General features: G+C 45.1%; 1 protein-coding gene across 6 annotated transcripts in view; it reads right to left on the reverse strand.

Annotated features, from left to right (window-relative positions):
- Positions 1-23,987, reverse strand: part of ablim2 (actin binding LIM protein family, member 2) — a 176,809-nt gene that overhangs the window by 65,749 nt on the left and 87,073 nt on the right. For 2 of the 6 annotated variants that reach the window (XM_034165343.1, XM_034165340.1), the window contains exons 9-15: positions 16,680-16,757; positions 15,559-15,702; positions 14,494-14,611; positions 13,902-14,144; positions 13,397-13,474; positions 8,189-8,296; positions 5,285-5,338 (exon numbers count right to left, since the gene is read on the reverse strand). In XM_034165343.1, coding sequence (XP_034021234.1) covers positions 5,285-5,338; positions 8,189-8,296; positions 13,397-13,474; positions 13,902-14,144; positions 14,494-14,611; positions 15,559-15,702; positions 16,680-16,757 — 823 coding nt within the window. The remainder of the gene's footprint in view (positions 1-5,284; positions 5,339-8,188; positions 8,297-13,396; positions 13,475-13,901; positions 14,145-14,493; positions 14,612-15,558; positions 15,703-16,679; positions 16,758-23,987) is intronic. The other 4 variants (XM_034165342.1, XM_034165341.1, XM_034165344.1 and 1 more) reach the window with 4 other exon arrangements.

The raw sequence follows: 23,987 nt of genomic DNA on the forward strand, positions 1-23,987 counted from the left end.
TCCACCACCCTCCAGCACTAGCACGCTAACACTTCAGGAACATGAAGTGTGTGCTGAAGGCGGTGAACCCCAGGAAGGCAGCCGGCCCCGATGGTGTACCTGGCAAGGTACTCAAAGCGTGCGCTGACCAACTGGCTGGAGTTCTCACCCGCATCTTTAACCTGTCCCTCTCGCAGACCATCATCCCACTCTGCCTCAAATCTTCCACCATCATCCCAGTCCCAAAGAAGTCAGCAGTGGAAAGCATAAATGACTACAGGCCTGTTGCACTTACGCCTGTGGTAATGAAGTGCTTTGAAAGACTGGTCTCTCAGCACGTCAGGGCCTGTCTGCCTCCCTCTCTGGACCCCCACCAGTTTGCCTACAGGGCAAACCGCTCCACAGAGGACTCTATCACCACAGCACTCCACACCGGGCTGAACCACCTGGAACACCAGGGGAGCTATGTGAGGATGCTCTTCCTGGACTTCAGCTCAGCCTTCAACCACATCATCCCAGAGATCCTGGTCCAGAAACTGACACATCTGGGCATCTCCACCCCCATCTGCCAGTGGATCAAGGACTTCCTCATAAACCGCCCACAGTCAGTGAAACCTGGCTCCCACCTTTCCTCCACCATCACACTCAGCATCGGTTCCCCTCAAGGCTGTGTACTGAGTCCCCTCCTGTTCACCCTTTACACGCACGACTGCTCTCCGACCCATCTCTCAAACACAATCATAAAGTTTGCGGATGATACCACCGTGGTTGGGCTCATCTCAGGGGGGGATGAGTCTGATTACAGAGAAGAGGTCAGTCGACTGACAGCGTGGTGTTCAGCTAACAACCTGCCGCTGAACACCACAAAAACAAAAGAAATAATCCTGGACTTCAGGAAGAACAGGGCTGACCCAGCCTCGCTCTACATCCAAGGGGTCTGTGTGGAAAGGGTCAGCTCATCAGGTTCCTGGGAGTGCAGCTCTCTGACAGCCTCTCCTGGACTGCCAACACCACAGTGGTGGTGAAGAAAGCCCAGCAGCGACTCCACTTCGTGAGGGTGCTCAGGAGAAACAATCTGGAGGAGAAGCTGCTGGTGTTGTTCTACAGAGCCACCATCAAGAGCATCCTGACGTACTGCATCACAGCGTGGTACGGGGGGTGCTCAGCAGCAGACAGGAGAGCACTGCAGAGGGTGATCAAAACGGCCCAGGGGATCAATGGCTGCTCTCTGCCCAGCCTGGAGGACATTGCCAGCTCTCGCTACCTCAGCAGAGCTGCCAGCATCAGCAAAGACACATCCCACCCCAGCAACCACCTGTTTGACCTACGACCCCCCGGCCGACGGTATAGGTCAATCAAAACTAGGACAAACAGACTCAGGGACAGCTTTCTCCCCAGAGCGATCACTGCACTGAACAAAAACAAATCACTTTAATCTGCACTTTTCAAATTTCTTAAGCAATATCTGTAAACCATGTGCAATATTTCCCATACAATATTATCCCACAGTTTTTTTTTTGTTTTACATTTTTCTTGGTCCACATTTTATTTAGTTGTACATATACTTTGAATAATTTATTGTTAAATGTTATTATCTTCTATTTAGCTAACAATTACTTGCACCTCGGAAAAGCACCTTTTGGAGTTGCACTCAAATCTTGTTGAAATGCAAATTACAATGACAATAAAGGCGATTCTGATTCTGAAAACATCAGCTTCAATAATTATCGGTTAGCGGATTAACGGAACTGTGCCCACCACTGCAAACAGTAGATTTAATAAACTGTGTCAATGGTCCAAAGTTTATTGAACCACAACTACCTGATTTAGTTGGCCCAGCCAAAAGAACTTAACTCATTAAACAGTAGAAAGTTTGCAGACATCCAGTCTTTAATGTTCTCAATGCACTCTAAAAGTTGAGTGGCACCGAATGCATTCTCACGCTTTAGGGGCACAGAGATTTGGCTATCATCGGCATAGAGGTTTAATGACACCCCAAATCTACAAAATAAAATCCTCATCATTATTATCAACATTATCATTATCATCATCATTATTATTATGATAATTATAATAATCAATTACAATAATCATAATCATCATTATCATTATTGTCATTATTATTATCATGATTATCATTATAATCCTCATCATCATCATCATCATCACTGTTATTATTATTAGAATCATCCATCCATCCATTTTCTTCTGCTTCATCCGTGGTCAGGTCGTGGGGTCAGCAGCTCAAGCAAAGCTGCCCAGACCTTCCGATCCACAAACACCTCCCCCAGCTCCTCCGGGGGAACCCCGAGGCATTCTCAAGCCAGCTGAGAGATGTAGTCCCTCCAGCGTGTCCTGGGTCTTCCCTGGGGCCTCCTCCTGATGGGACATGCCCGGAACACCTCTCCAGCGAGGCGTCCAGGGGCCATCTGGAAAAGATGCCTGAGCCACCTCAGATGGCTCCTTTCAACGTGGAGGAGCAGCGGCTCGTCTCCGAGCTCCTCACCCTATCTCTAAGGGAGCGCCCAGCCACCCTGCGGAGGAAACTCATCTCGGCCACTTGTACTCGCAATCTTGATTTTTCGGTCATGAGCCAAATCTCATGACCATAGGTGAGGATTGGAACGTAGATCGATCAGTAAATCGAGAGCTTTGCCCCCCTGCTCAGCTCTCTCTTCACCACGATGGTCCGATACAGCGACCGCATCACTGCAAACACTGCACCGATCCGTATGTCGATCTCACGCTCCATCCGTCCCTCACTTGTGAACAAGACCCCAAGATACTTAAACTCCTCCACTTGAGGCAAGGACACTCCACCAACCTGAAGAGGGCAAGGCACCTTTTTCCGGTCGAGAACCATGGCCTGGGATTTGGAGGTGCTGATCCCGGACGCTTCACACTCGGCTGCAAAAAGCCCCAATGCATGCTGAAGGTCCTGATTTGACGAAGCCAACATAACCACATTGTCCACAAACAGCAGAGATGATATTCTGTGGTTCCCAAACCGGACCCCCACTACACCCTGGCTGTGCCTAGAAATTCTGTCCATAAAGTTAATGAACGGAACCAGTGACAAAGGGCAGCCCTGGCGGAGGCCAACGTGCACTGGAAACAGGTTTGACTTACTACCAGCAATGCAACACAAGCTCCTGCTGCAGTCGTACAGGGATACTCCGGAGCACCCCCCACAGGGTGACTCGAGGGACATGGTCGAATGCTTTCTCCAGATCCACAAAGCACATGTGGACTGGTTGGGTGAACTCCCATGAACCCTCAAGCACCCGATGGAGGGTGTAGAGCTGGACCAGTGTGCCGTGACCAGAACGAAAAACACATTGCTCGACTTGCTTGACTATCGGTCGAATTCTCCTCTCCAGTACTCTGGAATAGACCTTACCGGGGAGACTGAGGAGTGTGATCCCCCTGTAGTTGGAACACATCCTCTGGTCTCCCTTTTTAAACAGAGGGACCACCACCCGGTCTGCCAATCCAGAGGCACTGTCCCCGACTGCCACGCAATGTTGCAGAAGCATGTCAACCAAGACAGTCCCACAACATCCAGAGACTTAAGGTACTCAGGACGGATTTCATCCATCCCAGGAGCCTTGCCACCAAGGAGCTTTCTGACCACCTCAGTGACTTCGGGCTGGGTGATGGATGAGTCCGCCTCTGAGTCCCCAGTCTCTGCTTCCTCTTCGGAAGACATGACGATGGAATTGACGTGATGATGGGATTGAGGAGATCATTGAAGTATTCCTTCCACAGCTGGTTAACAGCTCCCCACCTATTTTAATTTCAATTTCAATTTATTTTCATTTATATAGCGTCAAATCACAACAGAGTTGCGCAAAGCGCTTCACACAGGTAAGGTCTAACCTTACCAACCCCCAGAGCAACAGTGGTAAGGAAAAACTCCCTCTATACCAACACCTGTACTATAGACAGTGTTGGCGGAGAGCTGCTTCCGCCTCCTGAGGCACCGGACGGTTTGCCAGAATTTCTTCGAGGCCGACCGATAGTCCTCCTCCATGGCCTCCCCGAACTCCTCCCAGACCCGAGTTTTTGCCTCTGCAACCGCACAGGCTGCAGCACACTTGGCCTGCCGGTACCTGTCAGCTGCCTCCAGGGTCCCACTTACCAACAAAGACAAGAAGGACTCCTTCTTCAACTTGACGGCATCCCACTTGGGTTCAGATCTGGGAGGCCTTGCTTCCCGATCACCCCCCTCCAGGTCTCACTGTTGACAGCCCACCTGGGCGTTGCAGTCCCCCAGGAGAACAATGGTGTCCCCAGTCGGAGCACTATCTAGTACCCCTCCCAGGGACTCCAAGAAGGTCGGGTACTCTGCACTGCCACTCGGCCCATAGGCCGAGACAACAGTAAGAGACCTGTCCCCGACCCGAAGGCGTAGGGACATGAACCTCTCGTTCACCGAGGTGAACTCCAACACATGGCGACTGAGCTCGGGAGCAATAAGCAATGCTACCCCAGCTCACCGGCTCTCCCCGCAGGCAATGCCAGAGATGTGGAGCGTCCAGCCCCTCTCCAGGAATTGGGTTCCAGAGCCCAAGCTGTGTGTGGAGGTGAGCCCGACTATCTCTAGTTGGGCCCACCTCCTTCTCCGAGCTCCTCCCGAGTAGGTATTAGAATCATTATTATTATTATGATCATCATTATCATTAGTATGATCATCATCATTATTATTATATTGTGATTAGCATAATCATCATCATATTAATTACTATGATAATTGTCAATTACTATCATCATAATCATCATTATTATCATTACTATCATCATTATCATAATCACAATTATTACAATTGTCACCATTATTATTATCATCATGATTATTAATATTATGACTGTCATCATAATCATAATCGTCATCATCATGATTATTGTCATTATTGTTATTATGAACAGAGTAAGACCCTTCGGCTGCTCTCTTGTTTGCACTCGGGGTCGCCAGAGCAAACTTGCGTGATGAACTGGTGCAAATTTTACACCAATGCCCTTCCTGATGCAGCTTCACATTACATAAATAAATGTGGCAGGGGTGGGGTTTGAACCGCGAACCTTCCACACTGAAACCACTTGGCCACCACCCCTACTGTTATTACTATGCACGTTTGAATTTCAGGAACAGTGGTCTGATTCCAGCTCCCGTCCTCATCTGTGAAGGTGTGAATGCTGCTTGCTTTGTTAAAAACTGTGTGAATGAGTGAACAGGAGCAGCATGTGACATCACAGCGGGTGCACAGACGAGGGGCAGGCAGCATGCAGCGGGCGGCAACTGTACCATGCTGTCTGTAGATGGGGGGTTTTCTATAGAGATTATCTTTGACCATAGTCTCTGGAGATGACAGCGCACGTGTGGGACAGGAAATGGAAGAGAGGAAGCAGCGTGGGAGAGAAGAGAGAGAACAAAGAGGAAAAAGAAGCGTGAGTTAGCCGTTACTGGAGTCGAAGCAAACGTTTCATGCAACATTTGTAACAATGCCTCCCTTCATTTTTCAACTTGAATGAGAAAACCATATGAGGGAGCCCACACACCCAGGATTAACAGGCAGGACAGGTGCAGATTAAACAAGAAGTGATCAGAAACATCACGGTGCCGGTGGACCCAAACGGGCCCCGATACACATATTAATGGGACTGTTTCAATGCCAGAAACCAAAATCCACATCAGAACAAAACTGGTCATCTGGATAGTATTGATACTCAAAAACGATTGATTTTTAACATTTTTAACACGTTTACACATAAACATTTGTGCCACTGATTATGTGTTGTTTAACCTGCCACCCACAAGATGGCAGTGCTGTAATCTATCCTCAGCATAAAACATAAGAGAAAATCACCAACATGGATTTGCAGGTCTTGCTAATGACTAACATTCCCACAGATGGCCAAATGTCTCGCGACGCTCAGTGCTGACGTGGGAAACAAGAATAACGTGCGCCAGTGTGAAGCACCAAAGTCAAGATCACCTGAGCAAGAAACCTTTCTGAAGTAACGCAAACCCATCGTGAAACAGTTAACGTTAACGTTAACAGTTAACGTCTCAATGTAACACCGAAGTGACTGCCGACCTTAATCTGTGCAATCAAAGTAATGCCGTTGATACTCCATGTGTGTGCATTACACGTAAATCTTACTTGAACATTACATACACACTGTCAGTTATTCTTTATAAATGAAAATCATACATGACACAGATTGCAACGTGATACGTATTGTAATGTGGTAATATCGCATTGTGACATGTATCGTACCCTGAAACGGATAGTACCGCGATAGATTGTAACGTAATATTGTATTGTTATATATATCGTAGCGTGATACGAATCGTAATGTGATACATATCGGACCATGATATTGATCGTATTGTGACACGGACTGTACCATGATATGGATTGTACCGTGACCAGTGTTGCCACAGTTACTTTGAAAAAGTAACTTATTTACTTTACTGATTACTCAATTGTAAAAGTAACTTAGTTACTTTACTGATTACTCAATTGTAAAAGTAACTAAGTTAGATTACTAGTTACTTTTTTAGTTACTTTTCCCAGCTGCCGACAACAACCCTCTGCCACCTCAACATGACAGATATCTGTTTTGCCAAAACTCACTTTATAGTCACCCTTTCTTGACTTCAATGAAAATAAATACTTGTTTTATAAAAAGTAAAATAAAGACGTCTTTCTTGACCTCATATTTAACTGTTGACAGCACTGTAACAGTAAAACTTGCAATTTCGAGCCTACATTGTTTATAAAGGTAACTATTAAATTCTAACATTTTTCTAACATTTAAATTCTCTCTAAACATTTTACTTGTCGAAATTATTATTATTTTAAGTAATATTAGTTGTAGTAAAAAACGGCTTCAAAATTGCACCTTTAATCTAGGGGTGTTGTGGGGGAGGGGGCACATCCTTGCCCCACGCCCCCATTCCATCTGGATTCACCCCTGCTTTGGCGTTTGAGCACAAAGAATGGATAACATTTATTTATGCAGAAAACATGACCAGATTTACAGGTAAAGTTTTATTGCGTTTTCACATCATGTGGTCCTCAGAAAGAGAGTTTAGGTGCATTTGAGTGGAAAATAGTGTTAGTTGTTGACGCGTCGCGGAGGATCAGCTGTTTTTAACGAGCAGATACAGAGCGGCTCAGCTCAGAATTCTAAATAAAGGAGGAAAAAAAGTATAAAAATGTCTTTGTAAAGCTCAGTGCAGGTGTGCTGATCACCGCGCTTTAAGAGGTGAGGACGAGTCGAGCAGCTGCAAAAAAACGCGGATTAAAAGCTCACAGCTCGCTTAAAGTGGGCAGTTCAGTCGAACCCCGACCTCCTGCCCACGGACCAAGTTTAATGCTGTTATCGACCCACAATGAAAAATAATAGTAACGCACAGTGACATGGAGAAGTAACTTTAATCTGATTACTGATTTGGAAAGATTAACGCGTTAGATTACTCGTTACTAAAAAAAGTGGTCAGATTAGAGTAACGCGTTACTAAGTAACACGTTACTAAGTAACGCGTTACCGGCATCACTGATCGTGACATAGATCATATCGTGACTGGGATCATATGGTGACACGGATAGTATTGTGACAGGGATTGTACAGTGATATGGACTGTATTGTGAAATGGATCGTATCGTGACACAGATCATATCATGACAGGGATTTACCGTGATATGGATTGTACCATGATATAGACTGTATTTTGTCATGGATCATATTGTGACACGTACCGTACCCTGATATGGATCGTACTGCGATACGGATTGTAACGTAATATCGTCTTGTGATACAGATTGTAACGTGATACGAATCGTAATGATATTGATATTGATCGTATTGTGACACTGACTGTACCTTGATATGGATTGTACCATGACATGGATCGTATTGCGACACACATCATATCGTGACAGGGATCATATTGTGATAGGGATCGTATTGTGATACAGATTGTATCTGCCCTTTTAATGCTGTTTTTAGAAGTCGTGTCTCCTGTTTTGGTGTCTCTGACAGAAATTATGCAGTGTTTTGTTAAACATTTTGCAGTCAGTGTCGCTAATGGACGGAAGCGTTACACGGTGAGGTGCACTTTCAGCTTCCCCACCGCTAATCAAAGCTCTGAATGGATGAGTGAAAACTGCTGGGCTGCAGCCTTCAGGTTCTGACCTACCCGGTATGTGGAAGTGGCGAGGAGCAGCCACATAGGTAGAGGCGGAACACGGTGACTTTCCGTCGGAGAAGGTGGACAAGCTGGGGGTGCTGTGACCACTTTCACTTCCTCCAGTCAGGTATCAGGGAGAGTTTAGACAAGATGTGAGGAAATAAAACACAAACATGATATTACATGGACATTTAAAGTTTACTGCAGCCATTTTAGTAAGGGACAAACATGAAAACTGCTGTAAGGATGCGACTCCAAAACCCAGATATCTCCTGATCTTCTGGTCAACTTCTCACCCATCAAGTGATGAAGAAATAAAAAAAATCCACTTTACAGTAAAATAAAATCACAGAATATTCAATCTCCTTTTCTGCTGCAAACATCTCTGGATCCACCAGGGGGAGACCGACAATGAGAGCAGAGACAGAAGTACATGGATAAGGGTTTTTGATCTCCTGCCTATCTGATGCATATGGAAACCTCCTTAAAAAGAGGAACCTGAACCACCTCATCCACTTCCTGTCAGACAAACCACAAAGATGCTCTGAGGAAACACAACTGTCCTTCTGCTGCTGGTTTGTAGAGGACGTTTCTGATCCAGAACTCACCTAAAACACTTTCAACATACACGAGTGTCTCTGTCTGTAGAGCACCTTCTTCTTGTCCACCATCAGAGAGAAAACACACAAATGCTCTGACGGGGCACAACACTGTCTTTCTGCTGCTGGCCATGTTCTCACTCCCTTTGAAGAGCTCCTGAACTACTTCTGGAAGAGCTCATGAACCAGATTCTGGAAGAGCTCCTGAACCAACTTCTGGAAGAGCTCCTGAACCCACTACTAAACCCGCTCTTGGACCACTTCTGGAAGAGCTCCTGTACCAGCTTCTGAAAGAACTCTTGAGCCAGGTTCTGGCACAGTTCCTGAACTGGCTTCTGGGAGAGCTCCTGCACCAGCATCTGGAAGAGCAACTGAATCAGCTTCTGCTCCTGAACCACTTCTGGAAGTTTTCTTGAACTAGCATCTGGAAAAGCAACTGAACCTGCTTGTGTCAGAGCTCCTGAACCAGCTACTGGAAGAGCTACTGAACCATTTCTGGATGAGCCCCAGAACCAGGTTCTGGCAGAGTTCCTGAAGTGGCTTATGGAAGAGTACCATAACCAACTTCAGGAAGAGCTCCTGAACCACATGCTGGAACAGCTCCTGAACCAGCTACTGAACCACTTCTGGAAGAGCTCCTGATCCAGCTTCTGGAAGAGCTCATGAACCACTACTGAACCACTTCTGGAAGAGCTCCTGATCCAGCTTCTGGAAGAGTACATGAACCATTACTGAACCACTTCTGGAAGAGCTCCTGATCCAGCTTCTGGAAGAGCTCCTGAACCAGCTACTGAATCACTTCTGGAAGAGCTCCTGATCCAGCTTCTGGAAGAGCTCCTGAACCAGCTACTGAACCACTTCCGGAAGAGCTCCTGAACCAGCTACTGAACCACTTCCAGAAGAGCTCCTGAACCAGCTTCTGGAAGAGCTCATAAGCCAGCTTCTGGAACAGCTCACGAACCAGCTTCTCAAGCAGCTCCTGGAACATACTGTGGACCAGTTGGGTCATTTGAACCTTGGAACTCTTAAATAATGTGGATATACCTGGAGTGAAACCCTACATGACGCAACCCACATTTTGTGGCCAACCAGAAGAAGGAACCAAAATCAAAAATTACGAGCAAATCACAAACAAGAGGCATTGAAACAACACAGATGTGCCAAATCCCGCCGTCCTTTGGATGGCCACTTGAGGCAAGTTCCAAAAGAGACTCACTCCCAATGTTGCCAGGTCCACAGTTTTCCAGCATCATAAAAGTTAGAGTTTTAAAGCAATCACGGCTTCCTGAGTTCATGCTGTAATTTTATGAAAAAACAAACCACTGATGAGAGAAAAATGTGCCATCTGCTGGCAGTAAAGAACAACAGATTGAACTTCTACTGACATGAAATAAAAACAGTAAGTTCATGTTGAACAAGATCCGGAATTTTACTTCATTCAAATACAAATGGAGACAATTTCCTGTAACTTTACCAATAAAATCCTTGATCAGGACCTGGTAGATCATCTATGACTATGGACCAGAGGTGGGATGAAGTCACTGTCAAGTCATTCAAGAGTCATCAATCTGCAAGTCCCAAGTCATGTCTCAAATCAGCTTACAAACAACTGATGGTCATTGTGATTTAAGACTTGACTTGGGACTTGCTGATTCATGACTTGAGAGTGACTTGATGGTGACTTTGTCCCACCTCTGCTATGGACTGTCCAACACATGTACACTGAACTCTCAGTCGTACGGCAACTCGCGGGTCTTTATGGGGAACTCTGGAAGTACTCACTGGAACACTCTTGGCTACATTGTTAAGACTCACTCGGGGATCTACATCTCACCTGATCCCGATCATGGAAACGACGTGGCTCACAAGTAAAGTAGTGGAGCTCAACTTGTAGAAAGACCAGCAGGAATAACCACCATCCACTAACTTCTTCTCTGAACAGGATTTTTCTTTTGTCTCATCACTTAAGCACTCAGCAAAGGGATGAAGTGTGTGAAGACTTGCTGAATTTAAAGTTACTGCTGTGGGACATCACAGACAGACTGGGTCATGGAGTCAGACATCCGGAGCTCAAAGAGGACCAGCTCTCTCCCTCCCCGATGTGAATGAGATCATGGTCACGAATCAGCACAAACACGTGCATGCACACGCACACAGAGACACAACAGAAGAGAGTTAATGCTTCGTCCAAACATCTGGAGGTCAGGTCTTCTGACGGCTCACGAGTCTAAAGCACGAAAACAAGAATGCCTGCTTCACTGAGGGGAAGGGAAAGCTGGATGGCGACAAGTGATGTGGGGTGCCACGGCAACGGGCCAGCACGCCATCAATTACAGCTCCGCCCATGTGGCTCCATCGTCCCTCTGCTCCATCCTGTAGGGAGTGCTTGTGATGTTCTCTGCAAATCTTTGAGAGTACGTCTGTTGTTTTTCTCAACCTCCTCTGTCAAGTCAAGTCCAAGAGGCACCATGTTCTTAAGACTTCATAAAACGACTGAAGACGAAACCTTTATGGTTTATTGACGGGCATCTCGGAAGTAAATCTGAAGAACATGTCTGATGCAGGTCGTCTGGACAACCATCTGGTTTTGGCCTGCTGTCATTCCAGCACACTGTACCCACAATGCAATGCTGCATGTTGTGTTCCTACAACCACGCCCAGAAGAAGTCTTCATTTCACAGTGGTGTCCCGGGGAGCAGGTAGGGGTCAATGTTTAATACTCCACTCATATTGAAAACTACACCACATTATTCATCTGACTGTAAAGATCCCAGTATAGTTTGGACTGTCTGTGACATAATGATCTGGAGTTATAGGGCAAAAACAGAAGTCAGGCCTGATGAGAGGTCTGATGCTGGTCAAACTGTGGGAGGACAGTCTGGAGATGGCTTTGATTCGAGTCCCGCACAAAGACAAAGATGCCCGCAAGGTATTTGTTCAGCGTTTATACTCATCACCGAGTGGAGTCAAACGTCAAAGTTGCTCCAATTGGGGTAAGAAGTGATGCACGTCATTGGTTGTGATTTTAAACCACTGAGCGTTATGTTGATTTATCACATTATGGGGCACTATCTCATTGCTCATCTTCAACCTCTTATCCGGGATCGAGTCGCGTGGTCAACAGCTCCAGCAGGGGACCCCAGACTTCCCTTTCCCAGGCCACATTGACCACCTCCAACTGGGGGATCCCGAGGCGTTCCCAGGCTAGTGTGGAGATATAATCTCTCCAACTAGTCCTGGGTCTTCCCCGGGGTCTCCTCCCAGATGGACGTGCCTGAAACACCTCCCTAGAGAGGCACCCAGAGGACATCCTTACCAGATGCCCAAACCACCTCAGCTGGCTCCTTTCAACACGAAGGAGCAGTGGCTCTACTCTGAGCTCCCCACGGATGATGGAGCTTCTCACCCTATCTCTAAGGGAGACACCACCCACCGTCCTAAGGAAGCCCATTTCGGCCGCTTGTACCCGCAATCTAGTTATTTCGGTCATGACTCAACCCTCATGATCATAGGTGAGAGTAGGAAAGAAGATTGATCAGTAGATCGTGAGTTTTGTCTTTTGGCTCAGCTCCCTTTTCGTCACAACAGTACAGTAGAGCAAATGCAACACCGCCCCTGCTGCGCCAATTCTCTGGTCAATCTCACGCTCAGTTATCCTCTCACTCGTGAACAAGACCCTGAGGTACTTGAACTCCTTCACTTGGGGCAAGACCTCATTACCTACCCGGAGGAGGCAATCCATCGGTTTCCTGCTGAGAACCATGGCCTCAGATTTAGAGGTGCTGATCCTCATTCCAGCCGCTTCACACTCGGCTGCAAACCGTTAAGGGGCAACCAATGTCAAATCCATTTGCCCTTTGGAGACCAAACATTCAACACTGTCAAACATTCCATTTATTAATCCTGTTAACCAACAGTTTGCATCACTTTTTACCAAAATTGGAGCTACTTGAACCTTTGACCCCTCGACAAGCTAAAACTGACCTTTGTCACTGTTTTTTTGCTGTTTTTGCCCAATAATCCCAGAACATTCAGTCACAGATAGTCCAAACTATACCTTTTTTTAATCTTTGTGATCAGACAAATAATGTGGTATACTTTTCAGTATGATTGGAGCATTTTTACATTTTGACCCCTTCCTGACTACAGCTGCCACCCTGGATGGCCACCATACAGGTTTGTGTAGGTCATGGCACACTGAGGCTGGACTGGAAGCAGTGTGGGTGTCAGTCAAACCATAATCCCGCCTCCACCCCCAGGCCCGCCTCGTGGACAACAGCAGGTGAACACTAAAGGAGTGAACTCGTCGACACGTGAGAATAAGGACTCAGAACGGACAATCAGGCAGGAAGGAAGTGAAAAGCAGGCAAAAAGCTGGAGGCAACCACAAGACGACATCACAAATCCATCAGAAAGACTCAAAGATCCACATCAGTCCCATCATGCACAGCCAGTACCACAGGCACAAGTCAACACAGCAAGCAGAATAAGGAAACAGAGCGGTCTTAAAAATGCGCCTTGATGCACACCATAAAGCTGGACATCACCACGAAACCTGCCAATCATTCCACTGGGAGGGGTGGGGACACAGAGACGAGGAACAATGCTGCTGTTTTACCATTAGCTGGAGGTAACGTGAGGTGTAGGGATATCCTAGGTTTAGGGTCATTGAGGGGGTCCGGGTTGAACCCTGGGGGTGATCAGTGGAGGGGACAAGATGAAGCAGAGGGAGGCAGTTGGACATGAAAAGTCTGTCTGGGGAATGTGGATCACACTGATCAGGACGTGTGAACAAACACAGAATTAACAGTTCAAAGCAAAAACCTTCAGCAGTTATCAGAGAGCGGTTAGACCCCAGACTCACAGGACCCACAGCAGGTGGGTTAGTACAGTGTGCAATGCTTAGGTCCATGCCAGGGTGAAGTCAGGATGGTTTCAGCGACTGTCACAGCACTTTGACCCCAGTCTAACACAGAGCCAAAGAGCAACTTGGAGTCTTTTGTGACTTTCAAGTTTTCTATAATAAACTCAAGGAAACCGTTGGAACTTTGAGCTGTTACTGGACGTGATCATGCTGTCTGCAGTCTGTACTGGACCGGGTCTTGGTCTGTGTGCTTTAGTACCTCTGAAGAATGGGACGAAGTTGTGCTGCTGGAGCATGGCCAGGGTGGTGGGGTTCAGGTGTAAATACAAACCTCCACTGCCACCTGCTGGTGTGGGGGAGCGTTTGCCACTACCTTCCATCCCACCTGAACCTTGAATGGGGAGGGAGGATGAGGAGGACAAGGGGTACCTTACACCTCCCTCCAGGACATGGGGCAAGAGTAGGGGTCGAGGGTCATTGGTGGTTAGGTGAACATCTGGTCCTGAATGTCCAATCAGATCACAGGAAATGGGGAAAAGGTAGTTGATGTTGGAGTTCAGTTTGTCACAAAGATTTAATTTCATGTCACACATCAGTGAAACGTTTGTCTTCGATCTGTTTGGAATTTCAGAACATTTAAAGAAGCGTCTTTTTTAAAATCTTGGTCTTTTTCAGAATTCCTAACAGGAAGCAGATGAATGTGACGGACCAACAAACTTTATCAAATTTTAACTAACCTAAAAGCTAGAACCTGCTCCCAGTTTCCCAGCGTTACTCTCTGAGGGATGAAGAAGAATCCATCAAACTTTCTAAAACACAGAGGTGTTCTCGTGTGTGCGTGGCACCAGTACCTGCTCGGCTGTAGTTCTGGGGGGAACGGGACGGTGTGTAACGTCCATAACCCCCCATGGAGATGTTGGAGCTGGGACTGGAGGGCCTCCGCTGACGGGGCGACCTCTCATCGTTGGCCTGGACACACAGAGACACAAATCAGTGCGTCTTCTGGACACGGACTAGAACCTGAAAAAAACAGAACAAGGTTTCTACAAAATACAGTCACATCCAAGAAGAGACCAAATGGACTGAAAATGGAAAACATGAAGAGAGTCTCAGCACCTCCAGCTCCACCTCCCGTCTTTTTGTTAGTGTCACTGTCTCTAAGCCGTCCAACATAGCTGGTCTCACTACTGTTTTGTAAACTTTCTCCTTCACTCTTGCTGATATTCTTCGGTCATAAATCACTCCTGTCACCTTTCTCCACCCACTCCACCCTGCCTGCACTCTCTTCTTCACCTCTCTACCACACTCTCCATTACTTTGAACAGTTGACCCCAAATATTTAAACTCATCTACTTTCACCACTTCTACTCCTTGTAACTGCACTATTCCACTGGGTTGCCTCTCATTCACACACATGGACTCAGTGTGGCTCCTACTGACTTTTATTCACCTGCTCTCCAGAGCATATCTCCACCTCTACAGGCTAGACTCAACCTTCTCTCTACTCTCACTACAGATCACAATGTCATCTGCAAACATCATAGTCTATGGGGACTCCTATCTGATCTCATCCGTCAACCTGTTCATCACCACTGCAAACAAGAAAGGACTCAGAGCTGATCCTTGGTGTAATCCCACCTCCACCTTGAATGAGTCTGTCATCATAAACAGCACACTCTGTCTCTCCGCATAACTTCGTGAGAAAACATAACGTTGTGCTTTCAGAGCACCAAACTGCTTAAATGCAGCATATTAGTCTGTACACTGCAGAACTCAGTGGAACTGTGACGTCACTGACGTATTTGCCAAAGGACAAAATATTTAAATTCATAACTAACCTTTTGCACTGTGCATCAGACTCGGCTTTAAAGTACTGTGATGAAGACGTCAGTACAGGGACAAAGAGAAGAACGCACCTCTCCGTAGTGCTGCTCCTCACAGGGGTAGCTGACATAGGGTGAGTAGGACAGCATGTCGGGTCTGTCGATGTTGTAGATGGCCTTGGTCTTTGGAAGAGCTGCCAGGTCCTTGTAGTCAAGCATCTCTTCTCCCAGTTTGGCCTGACGGCACAAATAAACAGACAGCATGAAGAACTGCACCCACTTTCTGCTGAGCTCAGAGTTCCCGTGGGATTCCACAAGGTTCAACAATGAGCTCCGCCCTGCTCTGGATGGGTTAGAGAACGTGATCTGTGTTCACCGTCCGCCCTCAGTAAAGTCCTACATTAGACCTTTGAACCAGGTGAGCTAAAAACAACCCACAGGACGTTTTCTTTACTACGTCACCAGTGTGCTCGCTCATGGGTCGGGTCAAGACCTGAGGTGACTTTTGTTGTGATTTGGAACTGCATGAATAAATAAATTTGAAATGATGCTGTTGGCCAACATCACGCCGACTTCAAATCCAAGCAGCCTTCTGATGTTAAAATACAACAAAGTAATAATAATCCATCTGAACATTTTCTAAACCCACTTACTCCAATTAAGGGTCACGAGGGGCTGGAGCCTATCCCAGTTTGTCACAGCGTGAGGCGTGTTCACCCTGGACAGGACGCCAGTTTGTCACAGGGCCGCACACAGACAAATACATTGCCACCTACGGACAGTGTAAAGTTTCCAGTCCACCGAAACCTGCATATCTTTGGATGTGGTAGGGAGCTGGAGCACCCGGAGGGAACCCACACAAACACGGGGAGAACATGCAAACTCCACACAGAAAGGCCACAGGTGTGAATCAAACCCATGACCTTCTATCTGTGAGGCAACAGTGCTAACCACTAAGCCTCAAATCCCAGCCTGACCAGAAAATCACTAAGGATCCTTGGGCAAGGTCCTTAATCCCCTGCTTGCTCCTGGTGTGTAGCAAGTACCTTGTACAGCAGCACCCTGACATCGGGGTGAATGTGAGGCATTATTGTAAAGCACTTTGAGTGTCTGATGCAGATGGAAAAGCTCTATATACTGTAAATGCAGTCCATTTAACATTTAAACCAAGGTTTACTGCCCCTTACTGGTGAGTGGAGGGAGTGCAGGCTTACGTAGATGACTCTGCTGGGCGAGCCTGAGGTGCTGGACGCCGGCGCCGATGTGATGCTCTCAGACGATGTGCGTGTTACCTGAACAGCACCAACACATTATTCATCAATTCACACTCCTGTTGGGAATGAAAACATTTTCAGAAAAGCAGAAGAGCAATATTTTTGCTATAATCTAATAAAACAGGATGTAACTGGCAAAGAGAAAAAGAAGTCAGCATGCCACAGAGCATCTGTGGAACAATCTGCCTGCTGAGATAAAATGGTCTGATGTTCCAATATTGTACTGGACTACATTTCCTCTCCAGTCTAACATTACTAACAATGGAGCAGGTCTTAGTTTTCTCGTATCTAAGTTCTGGGTCTGTCAGTAAAGTAAAGTGCTACATAAGCATCCCATCTGTGATTCTGCTGTTTAATGCTGAACCAGCATCCTGACAGTCAGTCTTCTGCGGATGATGGTGGTGGATCTCAGGGTCTTTTTGGTGGTCCCCTGTCTGAAGATGGAGCCTGTCTGAGGACAATTTGGGATGAAAATTGGTGGAGGACGAAAACCTGAATATTTTGTTGATCATTCTTTGTTGTACTTTGCTCATTTGATTGTTGTTATTGTTAGGGTTTGAGCGCCTTGGGGCAACTGTTTGTTGTGATTTGGCGCTATATAAGAAAAAAGTTGATTGAAGTTGATTGATAGGGTTGCTTTTATTTATAAATCTAGGTTTAGCTTATTATCTGTTGGGGGTCACAAATATAATTAGTTTGAGCATCTGATTCTCCACTCTGGCCACGGTGCTGCATATTGCCAAGGTCAGAAGAATGGAACCAGACGTTATTTGTCATTGTATATAGGGCCCCCTGGCCCATATTCTGAATTCTTAGATGAATTTGGTGCATTCCTCTCTAACTTGTCAACTAGTGCAGATAACGTTCTGATTCTTGGTGACTTTAACATTTACTGTATATAAACAAGTCTTCTGAGCCCCTCTGCAAATCATTTATGGAAATTGTGGATGCATTAGGATTTCAGCAATGCATTCAAGACTCGACACGCATTAGTGGAAATACCCTAGATTTGGTTCTCACACATGGTATTGCTGTCACGAATATCGACAGTTTGCCTCTTGCATCGGTGGTCTCTAATCACTCACTTATTAGGTTTACAGTTTCGCTGCCATGTTTAGTGCAGCAACAACCATGTCTATTATTGTGGCGAAGCATTAAACCTTCAACTATGACTGAACTAAAAGCTAGACTGCCTGATAATTTAGCTTCAAGGTTGGAAAATGCAGAATCAGTAGACAGTTTTGTAGATAGTTTAAATTTAATGCTCAAAACTATACTTGATAAGATTGTGCCTCCTTCCCAAGGCACAGTCACCTTGGTTCAATGGTTACTTGCGTGACCTCAGACAGAAGGCTAGAGGTATGGAACGGAAATGGCGTAGCTCCAAATTAGAGGTGTTCCACCTTGCGTGGTGTGATGCTATTTTAGACTATAAGCATGCACTGCTGGTTACAAAGTGGAACTATTACTCTGATTTGATCAACAAAAACAAGCATAACTCAGTTCTTGTTGGACACAGTGGCAGCACTTATTCATGGACAACCACCTGTAGTTCGCTCTCCTTTTACAGCACAAGATTTCCTGGATTACTTTGAGAAGAAAATAGACATCAGGTTAAACATATCCCAGCATGCATTGGCTAAGCCACTGCACTCTGCTATTGAGGTGGGTGCTACCACTGAGGTATGACCTAGATTTACAGAATTTGATAGTATCTCACTAGGCGTACTCACGAAACTTGTGACGTCAACAAAAAGCACAACCTGTTTATTTGATCCAATACCAACAAAACTGTTTAAGGACCCGTGGCCCACTCTTGGGCCAACTGTGCTGGAAATTATTAATCTCTCATTAACTTCTGTTCCTAAATGTTTCAAATCTGCAGTGATTAAACCATTACTTAAGAAACCTAATCTTGACCCTCGTGTAATGAAAAACTATCGGCCGATATCAAATCTATCATTTTGCTCTAAAATTCTGGAAAAAGTGGTGTCACGGCAGCTCGTAGACTATCTTACTGAGAATAATCTCTTTGAGCCACTGCAGTCTGCTTTTAGAAAATATCATTCCACAGAGACAGTGCTCACTAAAATGGTGAATGATCCTCTGCTTGCAATGGATTCAGACACCACTACGGTTCTGGTACTGTTAGATCTCAGTGCTGCATTTGATGCCGTGGATCATCATATTCTACTCGATAGGCTGGAGAATCATTTTGCATGGTTGACATCATACCTGACCAGTTGTTCTCACTGTGTTTTGTATAATAACACTACCTCTAACCTTAGTGACATGAAATCTGGGGTTCCGCAGGGGTCCCTGCTTTAGGCCCCCTGCTTTTTTCCCTTTATATAGCAGCCCTTGGGAATATACTGTGGCGTTTTTGGATGGCCTTTCATTGCTATGCTGATGACTCAATTGTACATACTGATAACTGCTCTCATTCACATAAAATCTTTAGAAGATTGCCTTGCATCAGTGAGAAGCTGGATGTCTAGTAAATTCCTACTTTTAAACTCTGATAAGACTGAAATGATGGTTCTTGGTCCAGTGAGACATCGGCATCAATTTGACCAGCTGGCGCTTAGCTCTGGTTCATGTTATACATCACACAGATAAAGTGAGGAACCTTGGGGTAATTTTCGATCCTACGTTGTGTTTTGACCTCCACATTAGAGATATTATGATCTTCTATTTGCGAAATATAGCTAAGATTCATCCCATCCTGCCTGTGGCTGATGCTGAAACTTTGATACCTGCATCTGTGTCTTCTAGATTAGACTACTGTAATGCTCTATTTTCTGGTTTGCCGCAGTCCACCATTAGGGGTCTTCGACTGGTTCAAAATGCTGCTGCCAGACTTGAACATGAAGCAGAAGGTTTGACCATATTACACCCATTTTGGCATCTCTTCACTGGCTTCCTGTTGCTGCGAGATCAGATTTTAAGGTACTGTTATTGGCCTATAAAATTGTTCATGGACTTGCATCTCCCTATCTGGCTGACCTGGTGAAGCCCTACGTACTGGCTCGGCCCTACGTTTGCAGGGTGCAGGACTTTTATGTGTTCCCAGGGTGAATAAAAAGTCTGCCGGTCAGAGTGCTTTCTCCTACCATGCCCCAGCTCTGTGGAATACTCTCCTGGCACATATACAGCAGACGGATACTGTGGAGACTTTTAAATCAGTCTAACTTCCGGTGGCGCTGCACGGCTGGCGACCCGGGCTCATGCTGGTTTGGATGCCTTTTGTTATGCCTTTTTAACTTATTTTATGTCTTTTAACATGTTTCTGTTTTATTAGCACGCGAGTGTGCGGGATGTCAGGAATGCTTGAAGAAGCACTATCATGAATTTTGCATACAAACTTTTGTTGTCCGTCGTTTTTTGGCTGGGGGTGGCGGTATGCCAAACAATGCTCCACGGCGAAGTCATGGATCCGTTACCGCTGCGGTATTCCAAAGACGCATTGCTGGCCTTCCGTCCCCGGGAAATAACAGCACCAGCGGATTGATGTTGTGAAAGTACAACCGATAACTGGCAGACAGCGAAAGAGAGGCAGACGAGGGGGAATACGTCAGCGTCTCCGGCGGAGAGGAACCAGACCTCCATTACCTGGCATATTGTTTGGCAACGTAAGATCATTAAAAAACAAGATCGAGGAGCTCCGTATAGACGCCAAAGTTTGCTGGGAATACCGGGAAGCTGGTATGTTGGTCTTTTCTGAGACCTGGCTTCATCAAGATATTCCTGACTCTCTTGTTGAACTTGAGGGATTCTCTCTTATCCGAGGGGACAGATCCGAGTTGTCAGGAAAGAGCAGAGGGGGCGGGGTTTGCCTGTTTGTGAATGACAGCTGGTGCAGGCACTATACCGTGAGGGAGACTACGTGTACAATGGATGTAGAATTATTGTGTCTGTCACTGAGGCCTTTCTATCTCCCGAGGGAGTTTGGGAATATAATCATTTGTGTTGTTTATGTTCCACCTAGTGGGAATGCAGTAAGAGCAGCAAGCCTTATAGCTGAATGCATTCATAAACAGTTGCAACGTACACCGGCGGCCCCAGTGTTTGTCTTGGGTGATTTTAATCATTGTAAATTAGAATTATCTCTTCCTGGTTTTCAGCAATATGTAAAATGCGAAACGCGTGGAAACAAAGTGTTGGATAAATGCTATGGCAGTGTGAAAAATGCTTACACTGCCAAATCAAAGCCTCCACTTTCAAATTCGGATCATAATATTGTCCAGTTGATCCCGCTTTATAAGACTGCTCTTAAAAGAAGTAAGCCACAAACAAAGACAGCGATTTTATGGGACAAAGACAATATGGAGATACTTAAAGGATCCTTTCTCTGCACTAATTGGGAAATATTTCATGAAATGGAAATAAATGAAGCCACTGAAGTAATAACAGATTACATTAAATTTTGTGTAGACAGTGTTATGAGTAAGAAAGAAGTTACAGTGTACCCAAATAATAAGCCGTATATAACTAAACAGGTGAAAGAGTGTATTAATAGGAAAAAAATAGCATTTAAGAACAAAGATAGAATGAGTGTGAAAGTGGTACAAAGAGAACTTAATACACTGCTGAAAAAGGCCAGGATATTACACAGGGAAACTATTGAGAAGAACTTTAGTGAATCAGACTGTGGGAAGGCTGTGGGATAACATCAAGATAATAACAAATACGAATTCAGCTAAAAAGACACTTGCAACAAATGATGATCAAGGAAAAGCAAATGAGTTAAATGATTTTTTTCTGAGGTTTGAAACACAAGATTTTTCTGATGATTGTAAGAATATTCTGGAAAATCTTCCTGTTGATCAAAATACTAGGATTGTAATCGACTCATGGAGAGTTCAATCAATCTTTAAGAAGGTGTCTACAAAAAAAATCCACCGGCCCAGACGGCATCTCTGCAATGCTTATAAAAGCATGTGCAGAAGAACTGGCCCTTGCTTGGTGTCCTGTCTTCCAGCAGTCCGTAGACCTTCATACTGTACCAACCCTCTGGAAAAGATCCATTATTGTTCCAATCGCCAAAAAATCGTGCTCACTTGGAAATAATGACTATAGGCCAATAGCTTTAACATCTGTTGTAAGCAAGTGCTTTGAAAAGATTATGCTATTTTTCCTTAAGACGGTTGTTAACCCTGTACTTGATCCATTCCAATTTGCTTATAGGCAGAGTAGAGGCACTGACGATGCCATTAACAGCTTAACCCACTTTTCACTTAAGCACTTGGAAGATCCTACTGCTTATGCACGGATTTTATTGGTTGATTTCAGCTCAGCCTTTAATACATTACAGCCATACCTGTTGTTGTCCAAGTTAAAGGAAATGAATGTTAACCCACTTTTAATCAGATGGTATAATTCCTTTTTAACTAATAGATTACAACAAGTTAGAGTTAATCAAGCTCTTTCGGTACTCAAATCATCAAATACAGGTGTACCACAAGGCTGTGTCAGTTCTCCTGTTCTCTTCACTCTTTATACTAATAACTGTACAAATAACTACTGCAATAACTTTGTTTTTAAATTTTCTGATGATACAGCTATTTTGAGCCTACTGCACAAAGATTCAAGTCCAACAAAGTACTTCCTTGAAGTGAAACACTTTGTGCAGTGGTGTGATGACAACCACTTGGTTTTAAATGTCAATAAAACCAAGGAAATGATTCTGAATCCAAGGACTGTTGGGGACCATACTCCTGTGGTCATACATGGTATTCCCATTGACCAGGTCAACTCATACAAGTACTTGATATGTCATTCAAAGCGCATATTAAACAAATATGTAGGACTGCCTTTTTGCATTTACGCAATATCTCTAAAATCAGAAAGGTCTTGTCTCAGAGTGATGCTGAAAAACTAATTCATGCATTTATTTCCTCTAGGCTGGACTATTGTAATTCATTATTATCAGGTTGTCCTAAAAGTTCCCTAAAAAGCCTTCAGTTGGTTCAGAATGCTGCAGCTAGAGTACTGACGGGGACTAGCAGGAGAGAGCATATCTCACCCGTGTTGGCCTCTCTTCATTGGCTTCCTGTTAATTCTAGAATAGAATTTAAAATTCTTCTTCTTACTTATAAGGTTTTGAATAATCAGGTCCCATCTTATCTTAGGGACCTCATAGTACCATATCACCCCAATAGAGCGCTTCGCTCTCAGACTGCAGGCTTACTTGTAGTTCCTAGGGTTTGTAAGAGTAGAATGGGAGGCAGAGCCTTCAGCTTTCAGGCTCCTCTCCTGTGGAACCAGTTCCCAATTCAGATCAGGGAGACAGATACCCTCTCTACTTTTAAGATTAGGCTTAAAACTTTCCTTTTCGCTAAGGCTTATAGTTAGGGCTGGATCGGGTGACCCTGGACCATCCCTTGGTTATGTTGCTTTAGACGTAGACTGTGGGGGGGTTCCCATGATGCACTGTTTCTTTCTCTTTTTGCTCCGTATGCATCACTCTGCATTTAATCATTAGTGATCGATCTCTGCCCCCCTTCTCGGCATGTCTTTTTCCTGGTTCTTTCCCTCAGCCCCAACCAGTCTCAGCAGAAGACTGCCCCTCCCTGAGCCTGGTTCTGCTGGAGGTTTCTTCCTGTTAAAAGGGAGTTTTTCCTTCCCACTGTGGCCAAGTGCTTGCTCATAGGGGGTCGTTTTGACCGTTGGGGTTTTTCATAATTATTGTATGGCCTTGCCTTACAATATGGAGCGCCTTGGGGCAACTGTTTGTTGTGATTTGGCGCTATATAAGAAAAAAGTTGATTGATTGATTGACTTGGGGCTGCACATAGACAATACCTTCAGCTGGACTGCACATGTGGACAGTTTGTGCTCCCGATTCCATCAAAGACTTTATTTCCTTCGTAGACTTCGTTTGTATGGAGTCAATCAGAAAATTATGTTGTTGTTTTACCAGGCAGTGTTAGAGAGCCTAGTTAGGTATGGCATGACTGCCTGGTACGGCAATCTTTCTGTACAATTTAAAACGAAACTTAACAGACAAATTGATGATGCAATGAAGATAATCGGAAAGAAACAATATCAGTCCCTCAGTTCACTCTATGAAGAGTCTGTTTTGAAAGCAGCTCAGAGGATACTGATGGATTCAGTTCATGTTCTTCATGCAGAGTACACTCTCCTTCCTTCTGGGAGAAGGTACAGAGTTCCTCGGAGTAGACTGAATAGATTTAAAAATTCATTCGTCCCCATGTCTATTAAATTGTTAAACAATAATGTTTAAAA

Source organism: Thalassophryne amazonica, unplaced genomic scaffold (assembly GCF_902500255.1).
Source record: "Thalassophryne amazonica unplaced genomic scaffold, fThaAma1.1, whole genome shotgun sequence".
Taxonomy (NCBI): Eukaryota; Metazoa; Chordata; class Actinopteri; order Batrachoidiformes; family Batrachoididae; genus Thalassophryne; species Thalassophryne amazonica.